The sequence below is a fragment of the Oncorhynchus clarkii genome, chromosome 2 (genome assembly GCF_045791955.1).
Source record: "Oncorhynchus clarkii lewisi isolate Uvic-CL-2024 chromosome 2, UVic_Ocla_1.0, whole genome shotgun sequence".
Classification (NCBI taxonomy): Eukaryota; Metazoa; Chordata; class Actinopteri; order Salmoniformes; family Salmonidae; genus Oncorhynchus; species Oncorhynchus clarkii.
The window spans coordinates 91061774-91082162 of NC_092148.1; the positions used below are offsets into that span (position 1 = coordinate 91061774).

General features: G+C 41.4%; 1 protein-coding gene across 1 annotated transcript in view; it reads left to right on the plus strand.

Annotated features, from left to right (window-relative positions):
- LOC139376131 (diacylglycerol O-acyltransferase 1-like) overlaps window positions 1–11388 on the plus strand; it is a 36917-nt gene extending 25529 nt beyond the window's left edge. Inside the window, exons 10-17 of the mRNA XM_071118354.1 lie at window positions 1618–1656; window positions 1780–1821; window positions 1927–1971; window positions 2144–2256; window positions 2427–2492; window positions 2700–2787; window positions 10241–10303; window positions 10440–11388. Of these exons, the coding sequence (XP_070974455.1) occupies window positions 1618–1656; window positions 1780–1821; window positions 1927–1971; window positions 2144–2256; window positions 2427–2492; window positions 2700–2787; window positions 10241–10303; window positions 10440–10604 (621 nt within the window). The 3' untranslated portion in view covers window positions 10605–11388. The remainder of the gene's footprint in view (window positions 1–1617; window positions 1657–1779; window positions 1822–1926; window positions 1972–2143; window positions 2257–2426; window positions 2493–2699; window positions 2788–10240; window positions 10304–10439) is intronic.
- The last annotated feature ends 9001 nt before the right edge of the window (window positions 11389–20389 follow it).

Sequence of the window (20389 nt, forward strand, 5' to 3'; positions counted from 1 at the left end):
TCAGATCTATTCTCTTCAATACGATCTGACACAGTCATCTACAGCAAACATCAGATCTATTCTCTTCAATATGATCTGACACAGTCATCTACAGCAAATATCAGATCAGATCTATTCTCTTCAATACGATCTGACACAGTCATCTACAGCAAACATCAGATCTATTCTCTTCAATACGATCTGACACAGTCATCTACAGCAAACATCAGATCTATTCTCTTCAATACGATCTGACACAGTCATCTACAGCAAACATCAGATCTATTCTCTTCAATACGATCTGACACAGTCATCTACAGCAAATATCAGATCAGATCTATTCTCTTCAATACGATCTGACACAGTCATCTACAGCAAATATCAGATCAGATCTATTCTCTTCAATACGATCTGACACAGTCATCTACAGCAAACATCAGATCTATTCTCTTCAATACGATCTGACACAGTCATCTACAGCAAACATCAGATCTATTCTCTTCAATACGATCTGACACAGTCATCTACAGCAAACATCAGATCAGATCTATTCTCTTCAATACGATCTGACACAGTCATCTACAGAAAACATCAGATCTATTCTCTTCAATACGATCTGACACAGTCATCTACAGCAAACATCAGATCTATTCTCTTCAATACGATCTGACACAGTCATCTACAGAAAACATCAGATCTATTCTCTTCAATACGATCTGACACAGTCATCTACAGCAAACATCAGATCAGATCTATTCTCTTCAATACGATCTGACACAGTCATCTACAGAAACATCAGATCTATTCTCTTCAATACGATCTGACACAGTCATCTACAGCAAACATCAGATCTATTCTCTTCAATACGATCTGACACAGTCATCTACAGCAAACATCAGATCTATTCTCTTCAATACAATCTGACACAGTCATCTACAGCAAACATCAGATCTATTCTCTTCAATACGATCTGACACAGTCATCTACAGCAAACATCAGATCAGATCTATTCTCTTCAATACGATCTGACACAGTCATCTACAGAAACATCAGATCTATTCTCTTCAATACAATCTGACACAGTCATCTACAGCAAACATCAGATCTATTCTCTTCAATACGATCTGACACAGTCATCTACAGCAAACATCAGATCAGATCTATTCTCTTCAATACGATCTGACACAGTCATCTACAGAAACATCAGATCTATTCTCTTCAATACGATCTGACACAGTCATCTACAGCAAACATCAGATCTATTCTCTTCAATACGATCTGACACAGTCATCTACAGCAAACATCAGATCTATTCTCTTCAATACGATCTGACACAGTCATCTACAGCAAACATGGATAGAACAAATAGAAGTATCTTATTTAACAATGTCAAGCTCCATTGTGAATTTCTCTGGACCTCCATTAGAAGATTAGCTTGGTTATTGGTCGACTGTGGAGATGTGCACTCTGGTCCCAAGACTTATCCAAAGATAAAAGGCAGACAGCGTTTTTCCTACACACACACACACACACACACACACACACACACACACACACACACACACACACACACACACACAGTATCTTTGTTTGATTTAGAGGAGAAATGCTAAGTAAACAAATCATCTGTCTTCCCAGCTGTTCTTCACCCAGTTATTGGTGGGATTAACACAGCAGGTATGTTTTCTCCTGACATTGACTTATGTATAGTGACTACATGTATTTATTGAGAATAAGCACCTCATTTTATTTATGATTTGTGCTGTTTATTCACCTCATCGGTCTCTTATTTGCCTCCAGTGGATGATACCCATTATTCAGAGTTCTATGAAGCCATTGGAGGTAAAGTAGGATTACTGGGACATTTGTGATTTACATTTAAAGATTTTTTCACTATTCTTCTCTATCAATACAATCTCTCTTTCTTCATTGATCCTGATCCTGTAGGATATGGACCTGCCTATGATGATGGAGCGTCTACTCAGACTAGCCGTGAGTACACAAGAGAACACCGGGGTAATGCGGTCATGGTAACATGGTTGATAGTAACCTTGGGCCTTGAGAGATATGACATAAACATTGTATTGGGCCGTTCCGTTGTTCTACTGTTGTTTTATGTTGTCCTGGACACAGTATTATTCCCCTGTCTTCTCTCTCCCATCAGGTGCCCAATCATCTTCTCTGGTTGATATTCTTCTACTGGTTCTTCCACTCGTCCTTGAACTTTATTGCTGAGCTGCTGCAATTTGGAGACCGAGAGTTTTACAGAGACTGGTGGTAGGTGAAATGAATACAGTCTGTTTTCTTACGTTCCATTGTTTATTGCCAGTATGTTACTAAGAGGGAGAAGTGATCATTTGAGATGTACACAAGTAAAATATCAATAGCATGTACCACTGTAAAATACATCACTTCACATGACTAGGAGACTTTTCCCTTTCTTGCAGGAACTCTGAGACCATCACATACTTTTGGCAAAACTGGAATATTCCAGTACACAAATGGTGCCTTCGGTGAGTAGATGCAATGTATTCTATACATAGTATACTGTATGTTAACATTGAGATCCTATAAATGATTCAGTGGTACGGAATCAGTGGAATGGAGGTTGATACTGAGCAGAAATGTATTGAGGATGTATTGGGGATTTGTGAGCTGGTAGCTGCCATGAGGTGTTTGATATGCTTCCTCCTGTGTTGCTCCCTCTCTCTCTCCCAAAGCCACTTCTACAAGCCCCTGCTGAAGAGTGGAGTCAGTAAGTGGCTCGGCCAATCAGCAGTGTTCCTGGCTTCAGCCTTCTTTCACGAGGTAAGGTGCTCTGCTCCTAGCTGGGTGAAAGCAGACCGACCGCTGCGCTCATCTTTACTATTCCTTGTGAAGTGAAACAGAGTGTTAGCTTCATCAGGTGGTTTTTAACCAGGATGCTCTGCTGCCACTGCAGCTCATATCATCACAGTCTGACCCAAACATTCAATCGCCAAAACATCAACTTTTCAAAGAGAAAAGACAAGAAAAAACATGTTTTCCATCAACGAATATAGAATTATGACCATTTAGAAGCTATTTTGAATGTTCTTGATTCTAAAGACATGAAATGTTCAGAGTACATTGAGGTTAGATAATTGGCAAAACATGTAGTTACAAGGTTTTCATCAGACAATGACTATATACAGTATGTATACCATTTGTGAAGAAATCCTGCATTCTATCAGACTACAGTTTCATAATTGCTGTGATTGCTAGTCAGATTAGACTTTAAAGGCCACAGATATAGTTATTGCATGACAGTACAGTGACTATACTACACAGTGGCTATACTACACAGTGACTATACTACACTGTGGCTATACTACACAGTGGCTATACTACACAGTGGCTATACTACACAGTGGCTATACTACACAGTGGCTATACTACACAGTGACTATACTGCACAATGACTATACTACACAGTGGCTATACTACACAGTGGCTATGCCATACTACACAGTGGCTATACTGCACAGTGGCTATACTACCCGTGGCTATACTACACAGTGGCTATGCTATACTACACAGTGGCTATGCTATACTACACAGTGGCTATACTGCACAGTGACTATACTGCACAGTGACTATACTACATAGTGGCTATACTACACAGTGACTAAACTACACAGTGGCTATGTTATATTACAAAGTGACTACTACACAGTTGCTATACTACACAGTGGCTATACTACACAATGACTATACTACACAGTGGCTATACTACACAGTGACTATACTACACAGTGGCTATACTACACAATGACTATACTACACCGTGGCTATGCTACACCGTGACTATACTACACAGTGGCTATACTACACAGTGGCAGTACTACACAGTGGCTATGCTATACTACACAGTGGCTATACTGCACAGTGACTATACTGCACAGTGACTACTACGTAGTGGCTATACTACACGGTGACTATACTACACAGTGGCTATACTACACAGTGGCTATACTACACAGTGGCTATGCTATATTACACAGTGGCTATACTACACAGTGACAATACTACACAGTGGCTGTACTACACAGTGGCTATACTACACATTGACTATACACACAGTGACTATACTACAAAGTGACTATACTACACAGTGGCTATACTACACAGTGGCTATACCACACAGTGACTATACTACACAGTGGGTATATACACAGTGACTATACACACAGTGACTATACTGCACAGTGGCTATATTGCACAGTGACTATACTACACAGTGGCTATGCTATAATACACAGTGGCTATGCTACACATTGACAATACTACACAGTGGCTATGCTATACTACACAGTGGCTATACTGCACAGTGACTATACTACACAATGACTATACTACACAGTGGCTATACTACACAGTGGCTATGCTATACTACACAGTGGCTATGCTATACTGCACAGTGGCTATACTACACCGTGGCTATACTACACAGTGGCTATGCTATACTACACAGTGGCTATGCTATACTACACAGTGGCTATACTGCACAGTGACTATACTGCACAGTGACTATACTACATAGTGGCTATACTACACAGTGACTATACTACACAGTGGCTATGCTATATTACACAGTGGCTATACTACAAAGTGACTACTACACAGTTGCTATACTACACAGTGGCTATACTACACAATGACTATACTACACAGTGGCTATACTACACAGTGACTATACTACACAGTGGCTATACTACACAGTGGCTATACTACACAATGGCTATACTACACCGTGGCTATACTACACAGTGGCTATACTGCACAGTGACTACTACGTAGTGGCTATACTACACGGTGACTATACTACACATTGGCTATACTACACAGTGGCTATACTACACAGTGGCTATGCTATATTACACAGTGGCTATACTACACAGTGACAATACTACACAGTGGCTGTACTACACAGTGGCTATACTACACATTGACTATACACACAGTGACTATACTACAAAGTGACTATACTACACAGTGGCTATACTACACAGTGGGTATATACACAGTGACTATACACACAGTGACTATACTGCACAGTGGCTATACTGCACAGTGACTATACTACACAGTGGCTATGCTATAATACACAGTGGCTATGCTACACATTGACAATACTACACAGTGGCTATGCTATACTACACAGTGGCTATACTGCACAGTGACTATACTACACAATGACTATACTACACAGTGGCTATGCTATACTACACAGTGGCTATGCTATACTACACAGTGGCTATACTTCACAGTGGCTATACTGCACCGTGGCTATACTACACAGTGACTATGCTATACTACACAGTGGCTATGCTATACTACACAGTGGCTTTACTGCACAGTGACTATACTGCACAGTGACTATACTACATAGTGGCTATACCACACAGTGACTATACTACACAGTGGCTATGCTATATTACACAGTGGCTATACTACAAAGTGACTACTACACAGTTGCTATACTACACAGTGGCTATACTACACAATGACTATACTACACAGTGGCTATACTACACAGTGACTATACTACACAGTGGCTATACTACACAGTGGCTATACTACACAATGGCTATACTACACCGTGGCTATACTACACAGTGGCTATACTACACAGTGGCTATACTGCACAGTGACTACTACGTAGTGGCTATACTACACGGTGACTATACTACACAGTGGCTATACTACACAGTGGCTATACTACACAGTGGCTATGCTATATTACACAGTGGCTATACTACACAGTGACAATACTACACAGTGGCTGTACTACACAGTGGCTATACTACACATTGACTATACTACAAAGTGACTATACTACACAGTGGCTATACTACACAGTGGCTATACTACACAGTGACTATACTACACAGTGGGTATATACACAGTGACTATACACACAGTGACTATACTGCACAGTGGCTATACTGCACAGTGACTATACTACACAGTGGTTATGCTATAATACACAGTGGCTATGCTACACATTGACAATACTACACAGTGGCTATGCTATACTACACAGTGGCTATACTGCACAGTGACTATACTGCACAGTGACTATACTACACAGTGGCTATACTGCACAGTGGCTATACTACAAAGTGACTACTACACAGTGGCTATACTACGTAGTGGCTATACTACACGGTGACTATACTACACAGTGGCTATACTACACAGTGGCTATACTACACAGTGGCTATGCTATATTACACAGTGGCTATACACAGTGACAATACTACACAGTGGCTATACTACACAGTGACTATACTACACAGTGGCTATACTACACAGTGACTATACTACACAGTGACTATACTACACAGTGGGTATACACACAGTGACTATACACACAGTGACTATACCGCACAGTGACTATACCGCACAGTGACTATACTACACAGTGGTTATACTGCACAGTGGCTATACTACACAGTGACTATACTACACAGTGGCTATACTACACAGTGGCTATACTGCACAGTGGCTATACTACACAGTGGCTATACTACACAGTGGCTATACTGCACAGTGGCTATACTACGTAGTGGCTATACTACACAGTGGCTATACTACACAGTGGCTATACTACACAGTGGCTATACTACACAGTGGCAATACTTGTCCAGACACACACACACACACCCATACAAACACACACACACACGTGGGTGCACTTGGCTTATATCCAGCACTCTTCATCATTGACGAAGGTCAGTGTTGGAGGGACGTTAGTGTAGCTGGGATGAGAGGAGGAGGAAAGGAGTGGAACACAAGACCATATCAGGCTGCTGTGCTTCTGGAGGAGGAGATAAGGGCAGTGTACGGTGAGGAGCCTGTTCAGTCAGCAGGTTCACAGAGATACGGCTCCCTCCCTCTCCTCATCCCCATCCCGGACAGACAGACAAACGGGGCTTCTGCTGCTGTTTTAAACGCTGACCTTCAGAGGACAGCGAGCGGAGCAGAGAGGAGCGGAGCACCACAGCGCCCTGCGGGACACCAGTCTCCCCCTCTCCCCTGAGTAATGACAGGAGGGATCCTTGTGTCACACACATACAGACAGACACACACACACACACACACATACACACACACACTCTCTCACACACATACACACACACAAACCCCTGAGTAATGCCAGGAGGGATCAGGAGACTGGGATCTGTAGATCAGAGGGTCACACAGCAGGGTTCTGTCAGCTCCCCATCACTCAGAGCAATGAGGCGAGGCTTGATAGTCATCCAGCAGTCATTCCGTAGGTTAGCTACCTGTCTGTTTACCTCAGATACCTTTATTTCCTGTACAAACTAGGTGTCATTCCATAGGTTAGCTGTCTGTCTGTTACCTCAGATACCTTTATTTCCTGCACAAACTAGGTGTCATTCCATAGGTTAGCTGTCTGTCTGTTACCTCAGGTGTCGTTCCGTAGGTTAGCTATCTGTCTGTTACCTCAGATACCTTTATCTCCTGTACAAACTAGGTGTCATTCCATAGGTTAGCTGTCTGTCTGTTACCTCAGGTGTCATTCCGTAGGTTAGCTGTCTATCTGTTACCTCAGGTGTCATTCCGTAGGTTAGCTGTCTGTCTGTTACCTCAGGTGTCATTCCATAGGTTAGCTGTCTGTCTGTTACCTCAGGTGTCATTCCATAGGTTAGCTGTCTGTCTGTTACCTCAGGTGTCATTCCATAGGTTAGCTGTCTGTCTGTTACCTCAGGTGTCATTCCATAGGTTAGCTGTCTGTCTGTTACTTCAGGTGTCATTCCATAGGTTAGTTGTCTGTCTGTTACCTCAGGTGTCATTCCATAGGTTACCTGTCTGTCTGTTACTGTCAGCATCGTGTGTGTATAGGTGGCAGAGAAGTCAGGCGCAGGAGAGTGAAAATGGAGTGTAAATTGAGTCTTTTTAAATAATTGACCACATAACATGCTCCATAACACTAAAATGTACAGACATAAACAAACATGGGTACGAGGACCCAACGCGCACCTATACAACATAAAACTACACTGACAATAAAACAATCTCTGACAAAGACATGAGGGGAAACAGAGGGTTAAATACACAACAGGTAATGAGTGGGATTGAAAACAGGTGTGTGGGAAGACAATACAAAACCAATGGAAAATGAAAAATGGATCAATGATGGCTAGAATACAGGTGACTTCGACCCACGAGCACCGCCCGAACAAGGAGAGGCAACGACTTCGATAGAAGTCGTGACAGTTACCTCAGGTGTCATTCCATAGGTTAGCTGTCTGTCTGTTACCTCAGGTGTCATTCCATAGGTTAGCTGTCTGTCTGTTACCTCAGGTGTCATTCCGTAGGTTAGCTGTCTGTCTGTTACCTCAGGTGTCATTCCGTAGGTTAGCTGTCTGTCTGTTACCTCAGATACCTTTATTTCCTGCACAAACTAGGTGTCATTCCATAGGTTAGCTGTCTGTCTGTTACCTCAGGTGTCGTTCCGTAGGTTAGCTATCTGTCTGTTACCTCAGATACCTTTATCTCCTGTACAAACTAGGTGTCATTCCATAGGTTAGCTGTCTGTCTGTTACCTCAGGTGTCATTCCGTAGGTTAGCTGTCTATCTGTTACCTCAGGTGTCATTCCGTAGGTTAGCTGTCTGTCTGTTACCTCAGGTGTCATTCCATAGGTTAGCTGTCTGTCTGTTACCTCAGGTGTCATTCCATAGGTTAGCTGTCTGTCTGTTACCTCAGGTGTCATTCCATAGGTTAGCTGTCTGTCTGTTACCTCAGGTGTCATTCCATAGGTTAGCTGTCTGTCTGTTACTTCAGGTGTCATTCCATAGGTTAGTTGTCTGTCTGTTACCTCAGGTGTCATTCCATAGGTTACCTGTCTGTCTGTTACTGTCAGCATCGTGTGTGTATAGGTGGCAGAGAAGTCAGGCGCAGGAGAGTGAAAATGGAGTGTAAATTGAGTCTTTTTAAATAATTGACCACATAACATGCTCCATAACACTAAAATGTACAGACATAAACAAACATGGGTACGAGGACCCAACGCGCACCTATACAACATAAAACTACACTGACAATAAAACAATCTCTGACAAAGACATGAGGGGAAACAGAGGGTTAAATACACAACAGGTAATGAGTGGGATTGAAAACAGGTGTGTGGGAAGACAATACAAAACCAATGGAAAATGAAAAATGGATCAATGATGGCTAGAATACAGGTGACTTCGACCCACGAGCACCGCCCGAACAAGGAGAGGCAACGACTTCGATAGAAGTCGTGACAGTTACCTCAGGTGTCATTCCATAGGTTAGCTGTCTGTCTGTTACCTCAGGTGTCATTCCATAGGTTAGCTGTCTGTCTGTTACCTCAGGTGTCATTCCGTAGGTTAGCTGTCTGTCTGTTACCTCAGGTGTCATTCCGTAGGTTAGCTGTCTGTCTGTTACCTCAGGTGTCATTCCATAGGTTAGCTATCTGTCTGTTACCTCAGGTGTCATTCCATAGGTTAGCTGTCTGTCTGTTACCTCAGGTGTCATTCCATAGGTTAGCTATCTGTCTGTTATCTCAGGTGTCATTCCATAGGTTAGCTGTCTGTCTGTTACCTCAGGTGTCATTCCATAGGTTAGCTATCTGTCTGTTACCTCAGGTGTCATTCCGTAGGTTAGCTGTCTGTCTGTTACCTCAGGTGTCATTCCATAGGTTAGCTATCTGTCTGTTACCTCAGGTGTCATTCCATAGGTTAGCTATCTGTCTGTTACCTCAGGTGTCATTCCGTAGGTTAGCTGTCTGTCTGTTACCTCAGGTGTCATTCCATAGGTTAGCTGTCTGTCTGTTACCTCAGGTGTCATTCCGTAGGTTAGCTGTCTGTCTGTTACCTCAGGTGTCATTCCATAGGTTAGCTATCTGTCTGTTACCTCAGGTGTCATTTCGTAGGTTAGCTGTCTGTCTGTTACCTCAGGTGTCATTCCATAGGTTAGCTGTCTGTCTGTTACCTCAGGTGTCATTCCATAGGTTAGCTGTCTGTCTGTTACCTCAGGTGTCATTCCATAGGTTAGCTACCTGACTGTTACCTCAGGTGTCATTCCATAGGTTAGCTACCTGTCTGTTACCTCAGGTGTCATTCCATAGGTTAGCTGTCTGGAGTGGAAACCTTATTTTCCTGTTCACTGTGGATAAAGGAGATGACTGTGTTGAAAACTGTTCTTGAAAACTAAAACTTAATGTTGCTGATGTTGTCTTCACAGTACCTGGTCAGTGTTCCACTGAAGATGTTGAGGCCATGGGCTTTTATGGGCATGATGGCTCAGGTGAGATCTTAGAACCGAGAAATTAAAATATAAATTATAAAGTTTATTGTCTGAAATAATTTACTGGTGGTGTTTTTCACTCATTAAAATGAATGTTGTGTTTGTTTACTCACTAAATGGAGTCCTTGGCTTACAGCTTCCGCTGGCCTGGTTTGTGGCGCGTTTTCTCCGAGGTAACTATGGCAACGCAGCCGTATGGCTCTCTCTCATCATTGGCCAGCCAATCGCCGTGCTCATGTACGTCCACGACTACTATGTACTTCACTACAGAGAGGGGTCAGCGGGAGGTGGACCTGAATGACCTCCTCAGGGGAATATATACCAGACCAGCCTTTTATAGGAAAGACAAATAGAGCTAGAAATGTACTGTATGCTACTTTATGGAAGCACCTTAAAGGGGCCATCAGCATTTGCTACATCCATTTTTGGACTCATACATTAATGATATGTACCCATCGATTCTTGAGGAACATAACTTATAAATGCCTCACCAGCTTAGTTCGACTGTCGCTCCCCATCACAAACCAAAATATAGGATTGTTTTACTCCAATATTTGTAAACAAATCAAATGTAAACAGACACTATATAGCCTCAAAACATGGTTAAAACTATACTTGTTTTTAATCATGGATGGTCAATCGTTGCATCCATATCTCTGTCCACGAATTTGAAAGTGATTCCATTTCTCCAGTCCCATCCCTCAGCTTTTTACTGAACCAGGGGTGGGGATTGTTTCAACTGCTGATTGCGACTTTAAAGATAACACACTTGTTATAGAAACAATCAATTTAGTTAGTGAATATTAGAATATGCCTTATTGAAACATGTCTGACAAGTGCAATTTTCAAAAAGTGCCAGTTTCTCAGAAAATGTACACAACCAGTACATGTGTGTTTGTAAGATTTATGTGTATTTATGCCACTCAAGCCTCAATATTTTGTCATCTTGTTTTACTTGGGTACGTATAGAGGGATATGTATAGATACGAAAATGGCAGCTGTTGATTCTTGACTTTATTCCATTAATTGGGTCATTATTATGTTGCCGACAGAACTACATGGACAAGTAAATATATTTCTCTATTTATGTGAGTGATGTCCTATTTGACTTCATGTTGTTACTACCAATCATGTATTTCTCACTTCCCTCTGCTTTACCCTGAGACTCTGAGGTTTTTGCTCCACAGTTGAAACACAGGAAAGAGGGCCACCTCTTGGCAGTTACTAGGAAGTTCATATGAAAAAACAAAACTTGCACACAAAAAAGCTCCCATCTCGGTGTGCTTGTCTATTACTTCGTAACGTGGCAACATTTGTCAAGTAGAATTCTATTCCGCAGCATGTGTTGATGTTTTCTAATCTCTCGTCTGTTGTTTCTGGACAAACACGTTGCCATTCCTAGCAATAAGTCCTGAGATGATGAGGGTGCCAGAATCATCCAATCAGAGAGAGTGTGTGATGAATGGCTTCTGTAGAAGGAAGACTTCCTGAAATGGCTACAGGTAATTCTACTTCCTGTCCCCGACATACAATGTGACGCTGCTCAGATCCCGAGTCTGCAAGATGTTCCGCGGCTGATAGGGTTTTAGATTAGAACAGGAGTGACGATTTGTTCTGTTGCAGACCGCATAAAGTTGCATGCAGTTTCACATACAGTAAAATGTGTAGGATTTGAGTAATTGGCAATTTGCCTTTTTAATAAGAGTACAGTGTATTTGCACTCACAAAAAGTACATCTGCATTCCGTCTTAAACGTGAAGACCAAAACTGTATATCTCCTTTCCAAATGAATTGAGAAGGATACAGGTACCTTGCAGTGACTGCACTTGGCTCGTTTCCCCAGCAGACACTATATAGCTGCACTACCGGTCAAAAGTTCTAGAACACCTACTCATTCAAGGGTTTTTCTTTATTTTACTATTTTCTACATTGTAGAATAACAGTGAAGATATCAAAACTATGAAATAACACATATGAAATCATGTAGTAACCAAAAAAGTCTTAAAAGTGTTAAACAAATTCTTCAAATAGCCACCCTTTCCCTTGATGACATCTTTGCATGCTCTTGGCATTCTCTTAACCAGCTTCACCTGGATTGCTTTTCCAACCGTCTTGAAGGAGTTCCCACATATGCTGAGCACTTGTTGGCTGCTTTTCCAGGTCCGACTCATCCCAAACCATCTCAATTTGGTTGAGGTCGTGGATTGTGGAGGCCAGGTCATCTGATGTAGCCCTCCATCACTCTCCTTCTTGGTAAAATAGCGCTTACACAGCCTGGAGGTGTGTTTTGGGTCATTGTCCTGTTGAAAATCAAATGATAGTTCCGATAAGCCCAAACCAGATGTGATGGCGTATCACTGCAGAATGCTGTGGTAGCCATGACGGTTAAGTGTGCCTTGAGTTCTAAATAAATCACAGACAGTGTCACCAGCAAAGCACCCCACACCATCACACCTCCTCCTCCATGCTGTATGTTGGGAAATACACATGCAGAGATCATACACATGCGTTCACCCACACCGCGTCTCACAAAGACCAAAAATCTCCAATTTGGACTCCAGACCAAAGGATACATTTCCACCGGTCTAATGTCCGTTGCTTGTGTTTCTTGGCCCAAGCAAGTCTCTTCTTATTATTTGTGTCCTTTGGTAGTGGTTTCTTTGCAGGATTTCGACCATGAAGGCCTGATTCACACAGTCTCCTCTGAAGAGTTGATGTTGAGAAAAGTTCTTGAAATTTTCCATATTGACTGATCTTCATGTCTTAAAGTAATGATGGACTGTCGTTTCTCTTTGCTTATTTGAGCTGTTCTTGCCATAATATGGACTTGATCTGTTACCAAATAGGGCTATCTTCTGTATACCCCCCTACCTTGTCACAACACAACTGATTGGCTCAAGAATGAAAGAAAGGAAAGAAATTCCACAAATGAACTGTTAATTGACATTCATTCCAGGTGACTACCTCATGAAGCTGGTTGAGAGAATGCCAAGAGTGTGCAAAGCTGTCAAGGCGAAGGGTAGCTACTTTGAAGAATCTAAAATATCAAATATATTTAGATTTTGTTTAACACTTTTTTGGTTACTACATGATTCCATGTGTGTTACTTCATAGTTTTAATGTCTTCACTATTATTCTACAATGTAGAAAATAGTAAAAATAAAGAAAAACTCTTGAATGAGTAGATGTTATAAAACGTTTGACCGGTAGTGTATGTTTATTAATTTAGTGACTAAGGGCCCTAGAGACATGTCTCTGTGAATGCAGAGGAGAGGAGACGTGGGGACGTGGGAAGGGGTGACGACAACAGCTGCCTCCCACATGGCATCCTATTCCCTATATAGCTCACTTTTTGACCAGCACTATATAGGGAGTAGGGTTCCATTTTTGGGACGCACACAACGTCTCTAATTATTCACATTAGTGATTACCCTGCAGCTGTCTGACGCCAAGCCTCAGCGGCTGGCTGCTAAATCATATTTGGCACCGTCGTTATCAGTTGTTTAGGGAAGTGGAGCGAGACAGGAGATTGTAATCCCTGATTGCAATGAATTGAAGTTTGGAGTCAGTTTTTGTCTTCTCTCAAGAAGAACGGTGGGGAGATGGAGCAAAAGAGAGTGTGCGTGCGTTTACATCTACAGTACCAGTGTCTGTGTGTGGTGTGTGAAATATAAGCCAAATTAACATTATATACAGTAGGCCTATATTAAGACCTTGTTCTATAACTCTGTGCTATTCAGAGGTGATGCCTGTGTTCAACCTGGTTCTGTTACTCAGTCTATTCAGAGACGATGGCTGTGTGTTCAACCTTGTTCTGTTACTCAGTCTATTCAAAGATGATGGCTGTGTACAACCTTGTTCTGTTACTCAGTCTATTCAGAAATGATGGCTGTGTTCAACCTTGTTCTGTTTCTCAGTCTATTCAGAAATGATGGCTGTGTTCAACCTTGTTCTGTTTCTCAGTCTATTCAGAGATGATGGCTGTGTGTTCAACCTTGTTCTGTTTCTCAGTCTATTCAGAAATGATGGCTGTGTTCAACCTTGTTCTGTTACTCAGTCTATTCAGAGATGATGGCTGTGTGTTCAACCTTGTTCTGTTTCTCAGTCTATTCAGAGATGATGGCTGTGTTCAACCTTGTTCTGTTTCTCAGTCTATTCAGAAATGATGGCTGTGTTCAACCTTTTTCTGTTACTCAGTCTATTCAGAGATGATGGCTGTGTTCAACCTTGTTCTGTTACTCAGTCTATTCAGAAATGATGGCTGTGTTCAACCTTGTTCTGTTTCTCAGTCTATTCAGAGATGATGGCTGTGTGTTCAACCTTGTTCTGTTTCTCAGTCTATTCAGAGATGATAGCTGTGTTCAAACCTTGTTCTGTTTCTCAGTCTATTCAGAGATGATGGCTGTGTTCAACCTTGTTCTGTTACTCAGTCTATTCAGAAATGATGGCTGTGTTCAACCTTGTTCTGTTACTCAGTCTATTCAGAGATGATGGCTGTGATCAACCTTGAATATTTGCCAACTTTAGCCTACAACACCAACATCCCCCTTACTTAATCCCTGGCAAATGAAACAGACCCCCTTTAGACAAGCTGTTAGAAAGGTCCTGATAACATCCTGAAGCTCCTCAGACTTTAATTTTCCTCTCCCATTCAGCAGCACCAGAAATCATCTGTCCTGTATATCATATGGTTCCCATTGGTTCAGCTGGAGGGTATTGTCCCAAATGGCACCCTATTCCCTATGTAGTGCACTAAATTTGACCAGAGCCCTATGGGTAGTGGTCAAATGTAGTGCACTATATACAGTAGGGAGTATGGTGTCAGAGTACTACAGTATATAGGGATTGGGTGCCATTTGGGAGCAGCTCTAATGTGTGTGAGTAATGCAGGGGAGGTGTGTTTACTTACATTACTGTCATATTTTGTGTTTTAATTCACTCACTTCCTCTGCACGGCGCACACAGCAGCCTGGAGGAGAATATCCACACGCATTTCAAAGTTGTCTTTGTAGCCTGTAGCTTTTACAGCATCGCTCTTAGGGTTGCACAATTCTGGTAACGAAGAATAAATTCCCAGATTGTCCAGAATACCTAGTTGGAAGATTCTGAATTTCTTGATTCCCTCCTGATTTCAGAAATCCTCTAACTGGGTTTTCGGGAAAACCAGGGAATTTATTGATTATTCCCTCCTGATTTCAGAAATCCTCTAACTGGGTTTTCGGGAAAACCAGGGAATTTATTGAAAGTTCCCGGAATTTTGCAACTCTAGCTCTGACAGAAAGCAGAACCCTCCGACTGGGTCTGAACTGACATAGGCAGAAGAAGAAGATGGAGTATTTTTCCATTGTCATTTTTTTGTGCAATGGGTTCAATGGGATGATACCCAGTTTTCCTTCCTTTTCACATGGTTTTCTATAACAGGACGTTTCCATTGAGTGAAAGTCCCTCCTGGTTTCAAGTGGGTTAATGACTGAGATGATTAATGACATGTGGAAATTGTCTCTACCCCCTTAGTTCATATAAATGCCAAAATTACATATTTATTTTCTGACCTCAACCAGTCTCACAACTGTTCAGTTAACCATGACACTTGTTGCCTAATGTTAAGGTATTGCTTCTAGGGCCCTTGGGGTTCATTTTGATCCAGCACCAGAAAATACAACTGCCTCCATACTCGCCCTACAGCCCAACAGTCTGTCTCACTGGTGTGGTATGAGATGTTTAATGTACGAGTTTGTTTTACCGTTCTCCCATCACTTACTTAGTTTATTGAAAGATCACAGGAGCCTACATGAATATGAAGTCATCCTGCAGCGAAGGGTCTGTCTAAACAACACTTAGAATGTCCTCAAACGTTCAATTCATGATGTCCAGTCCGAACCACTTGGACTGGAATGAAACAAACATTCAACCAGCGTCTCTTGGACATTGCAGGCAACAGAGTTCTAATTCCACGTCAGAAGTAGAGTTGCCTGCTTTAGATCCAGTCCAGTATATACACCTTAACTCAGGTCTGTAGATCCAGTCCAGTATATACACCTTAACTTAGGTCTGTAGATCCAGTCCAGTATATACACCTTAACTCAGGTCTGTAGATCCAGTCCAGTATGTATACCTTAACTCAGGTCTGTAGATCCAGTCCAGTATATACACCTTAACTCAGGTCTGTAGATCCAGTCCAGTATATACACCTTAACTCAGGTCTGTAGATCCAGTCCAGTATATACACCTTAACTCAGGTCTGTAGATCCAGTCCAGTATGTATACCTTAACTCAGGTCTGTAGATCCAGTCCAATATATACACCTTAACTCAGGTCCAGCAGAGTAGGGGTCCTTTTTTGGTAGTGGGGGGCGATGTGCTGTGTTTGGTTCCTGCTCATTTTCAGGAGGGACCATTCAATGAAACACAGCTCCCTGGGCTTTGTCATGGTGACACAATGTTTAGGGGGCTGGGACGAGAAGAGTTGACTAGGACTGTATTAGGATGGTGATCTCCAATGCCCACAGACAGTTCATAGTAAACACCCTGGGAAGATAGGTAACTCTTGTGTTGCTATTTTACCTGTGTAATAACACTGTAATTAAACCAGTAACAGAGTTGTATTAGCATGTTGTTACATAATACTTTAGTAAATACATTATTTTGACCGTTTCAATAATGCAACTGGTTTGATACCTCAAAATGAGTCAGCACAGCTCACAGCAATAGACTTTTCAGCTCATTCTGCTGAACATCAATACTTTTTGTGTGATAACAGAGTACTGACAGTGCAAGAGAAATGAGGTCCCTAACAGGAAATGTGGAAAAAGTTGAGACTCATTCTGGAAGATGAATGTGTCTAGAAGAGGTTCACTCATGGGTCATTACTTAGCTGGTACCAGAGACAGACTGGCCATAGGACAGTTATGGCAAATGCCAGATGGGTCATCCATCTTTAGCCCGGTGGGCCTGTCTGAATTGGGCTTTTTCCGCCAAATTATTATTATTCTGGCTAATAATTGAGACCTCGAGGGAAAAATGGACCGGTGTTCCCCAGTCTGTCCCTGAGTGGTACTGTACTGAAATTATGTTTTCCAGTCTAGAAGTGTTAAGTGGAATCATCAAACTAACTTCTCACTTCAAATGATCTTTGTTATGATTCACTTTGGTTGTCCTTGCTAACTTAATGTTTGTATTGATGTAAATAATGGAATGTGTGTTTTAAAGAGATCCCAGATCTTGAGTTGAAATGCAGTCATATGTTCCTCATGGCTGTTATAGGAGGATGCCACTTGATTTTTCTCATTTGTATGAAACCTCTGAAATCAGCTTTTGTGAAAAATACTTTTTTGTGAAAAAGTTACTTTTTTTTCAGTCTCACAGGAATAAATTCCGGGATATTCCACAAGACTGTATTCGCTTCCCAAATGGCACCCTATTCCCTTTATAGCACACTATAGTGCCCCCTGGTCAAAAGTAGTGCACTATAAATGGAACAGGGTGCCATTTAGGAAACAGTCTGTGGTACAGAGAGTCCTTGTTTAGTGATGTCACAGTTCATGTAAACTCAGGAAGACTTCCTCTCTAAGTATCCTCAGCTAAAAGACCGGGGACCGGATTAGTTAGTGTGATGCTGAGCGGAAGAGCAGACAGGGAGGCTAAGGCACAGAGAGACAGAACTGTAAGGTTTCCTTTTAAATGTTTAGATATGGGAAGAGTGCAGAGCCGTATGCTGGGGAGCAGAGGACCAGAGGTAAACAGTGAAATGAGGCGTTGACACAGTAGAGGCAGAAACTAGGAAGCCTTAGGGGCAGTGAGGTTCTGGACTGAGGAGGCCCTGGTCTCTCTACTAACCTCAAGGGGACCAAGACGTAACCTCAAACTGGCCAAGAGATTTATTGATCTCCTCACTCTTCTCTAGGCGTTGAGGTAAGTAGGGACGATTGTTTTTCTTTGTTTATTTATTCTTTCTTGGAAACGATGTGAGTTCTTTCTGACTGAGACGTATCAGTGCAATATTGTTGACTGATGATGATGGATGTTTTTTGCAACACTTAGTAAGATTCACTTTATGTAACAAACTCTGCTTGTTACTGACACTTAAATGGTTAGAGGCTATTGCCTTATATGGTGTTTATGTAGATTAGGGCTACATCGTGGGATTTCACCCATGTGATTCTACATCCTGCCTGAAACAAGACATGTTCAGAACTCACACAGGGATATTTATTTGCACAAGGTTTTTCTGATCTGTTGGGACTGAACTTAGTTTGCTGTCTCTATATCAGGACATGACATCCTTTAAACTTTTAAAGCCCCCCTGCAATCTTTTTAATTGTATTTTTTAATCATTACTGTATGTCTAATAAGTCCCTGTGTGTTTATTTAATAAAATAATTCCAAAATATATTTTTTATCATTTAGTTCCCTGAGCCTCTTTTGGCCATATAAATGATCAGTCTGATCATGTGGGTGTAGGAAAAGGACAATTCTCTATATATAATATATTGTGCATACTCGCATAAAAAGGTCACTGTGTTGAAATATTATTATTTAAAACAGGAAAATCTGGTTTAACGGCACTGTTCCTTTAAGTTAAAAGGCAGTCCTCTGACGATCATCTTATAAAGTCACTATCATAACTTAATCATTACTTATGTCCTTGCCACTGGGTAACACTGGTTGAATCAATGTTGTCACTTTAATAAAAATGGTTGTTTGTAGACATATCTACTGTATCTACTATAGGCCTTGGGGCGACAGGTAGCCTAGTGGTTAGAGCGTTGGGCCAGTAACCGAAAGATTGCTGGATGGAATCCCTGAGCTGACAAGGTAGGCAGTTAACCCATCCCTGTAGGCCGACAAGGTAAAAATTCTGCCCCTGAACAAGGCAGTTAACCCACTGTTCCCTGGTAGGCCAACAAGGTAAAAATCTGTCATTCTGCCCATGAACAAGGCAGTTAACCCACTGTTCCCTGGTAGGCCGTCATTGTAAATAAGAATTTGTTCTTAACTGACTTGCCTAGTTAAATAAAGGTTACATTTAAAACATGTCTGTTTGTGTCTAAATATGTCTGCTTGTGGTGAAATATCAGACCGCTATATATATATGTTGTTTTTGATTTGACTATTGATTGTTTTTTAAATATCAACAATACATCACTATTATGTTTGTGGTTGATCAACTTGGGAGTTGCTGCTGAGGCTGGAAACACAGTGTGAGACAAGTGTCAGCAGAAGTTTGTCAATGAATGTGTAGTAACTGGCAGAGCAAGAAACCATTTATCTCTGTAATCTCCTCAGAGAGCCGTTTGATATCGCATTTCCTGTAAATTACACCCTCTGTAACACATATTACTACTAATGATGATTAACTTGGCCTTGTGGACTGGATAATATGCAGGGATATTGAAATTAAAATAGTCATGCAATCCCATGTATTTTTTGCATGTCTCTTTACAATGTGCTGTAGGCAGCCTGTGGCCACAGTGCTCTCGTTGCTTTTGATAAATTACATTATTCATTTAATTATGCCCTCAACTGAGCATGTTATACTCATTAGCTTGGATGTTCTAAATTGTTCTTCAATGTAAATGTAGTAGTCAAATATTATCTCGCTATGATGCATATATATACAGTGCAATTGGAAACTATTCAGACCCCTTGACTTTTCCTACATTTTGTTACGTTTTAGCCTTATTCTAAAATAGATTAAATAAATGTTTTGCCAAATCAATCTACACACAATACCCCATAATGACAAAGCAAAAACTGATTTCTTTAAATGTACGAAAATAAATTATTAAAATATCTTATTTACATAAGTATTCAGACCCTTTGCTATGAGACTAGAAATTGAGCTCAGATGCATCCTGTTTCCATTGATCATCCTTAAGATGTGTCTACAACTTGATTGGAGTCCAGCTGTGGTAAATTCAATTGATTGGACATGATTTGGAAAGGCATACATCTGTTTATATAAGGTCCCACAGTTGACAGTGCATGTCAGAGCAAAAACTAAGCCATGAGGTCGAAGGAATTGTCCGTAGAGCTCCGAAACAGGATTGTGTCGAGGCACAAATCTAATTCTGCAGCATTGAAGGTC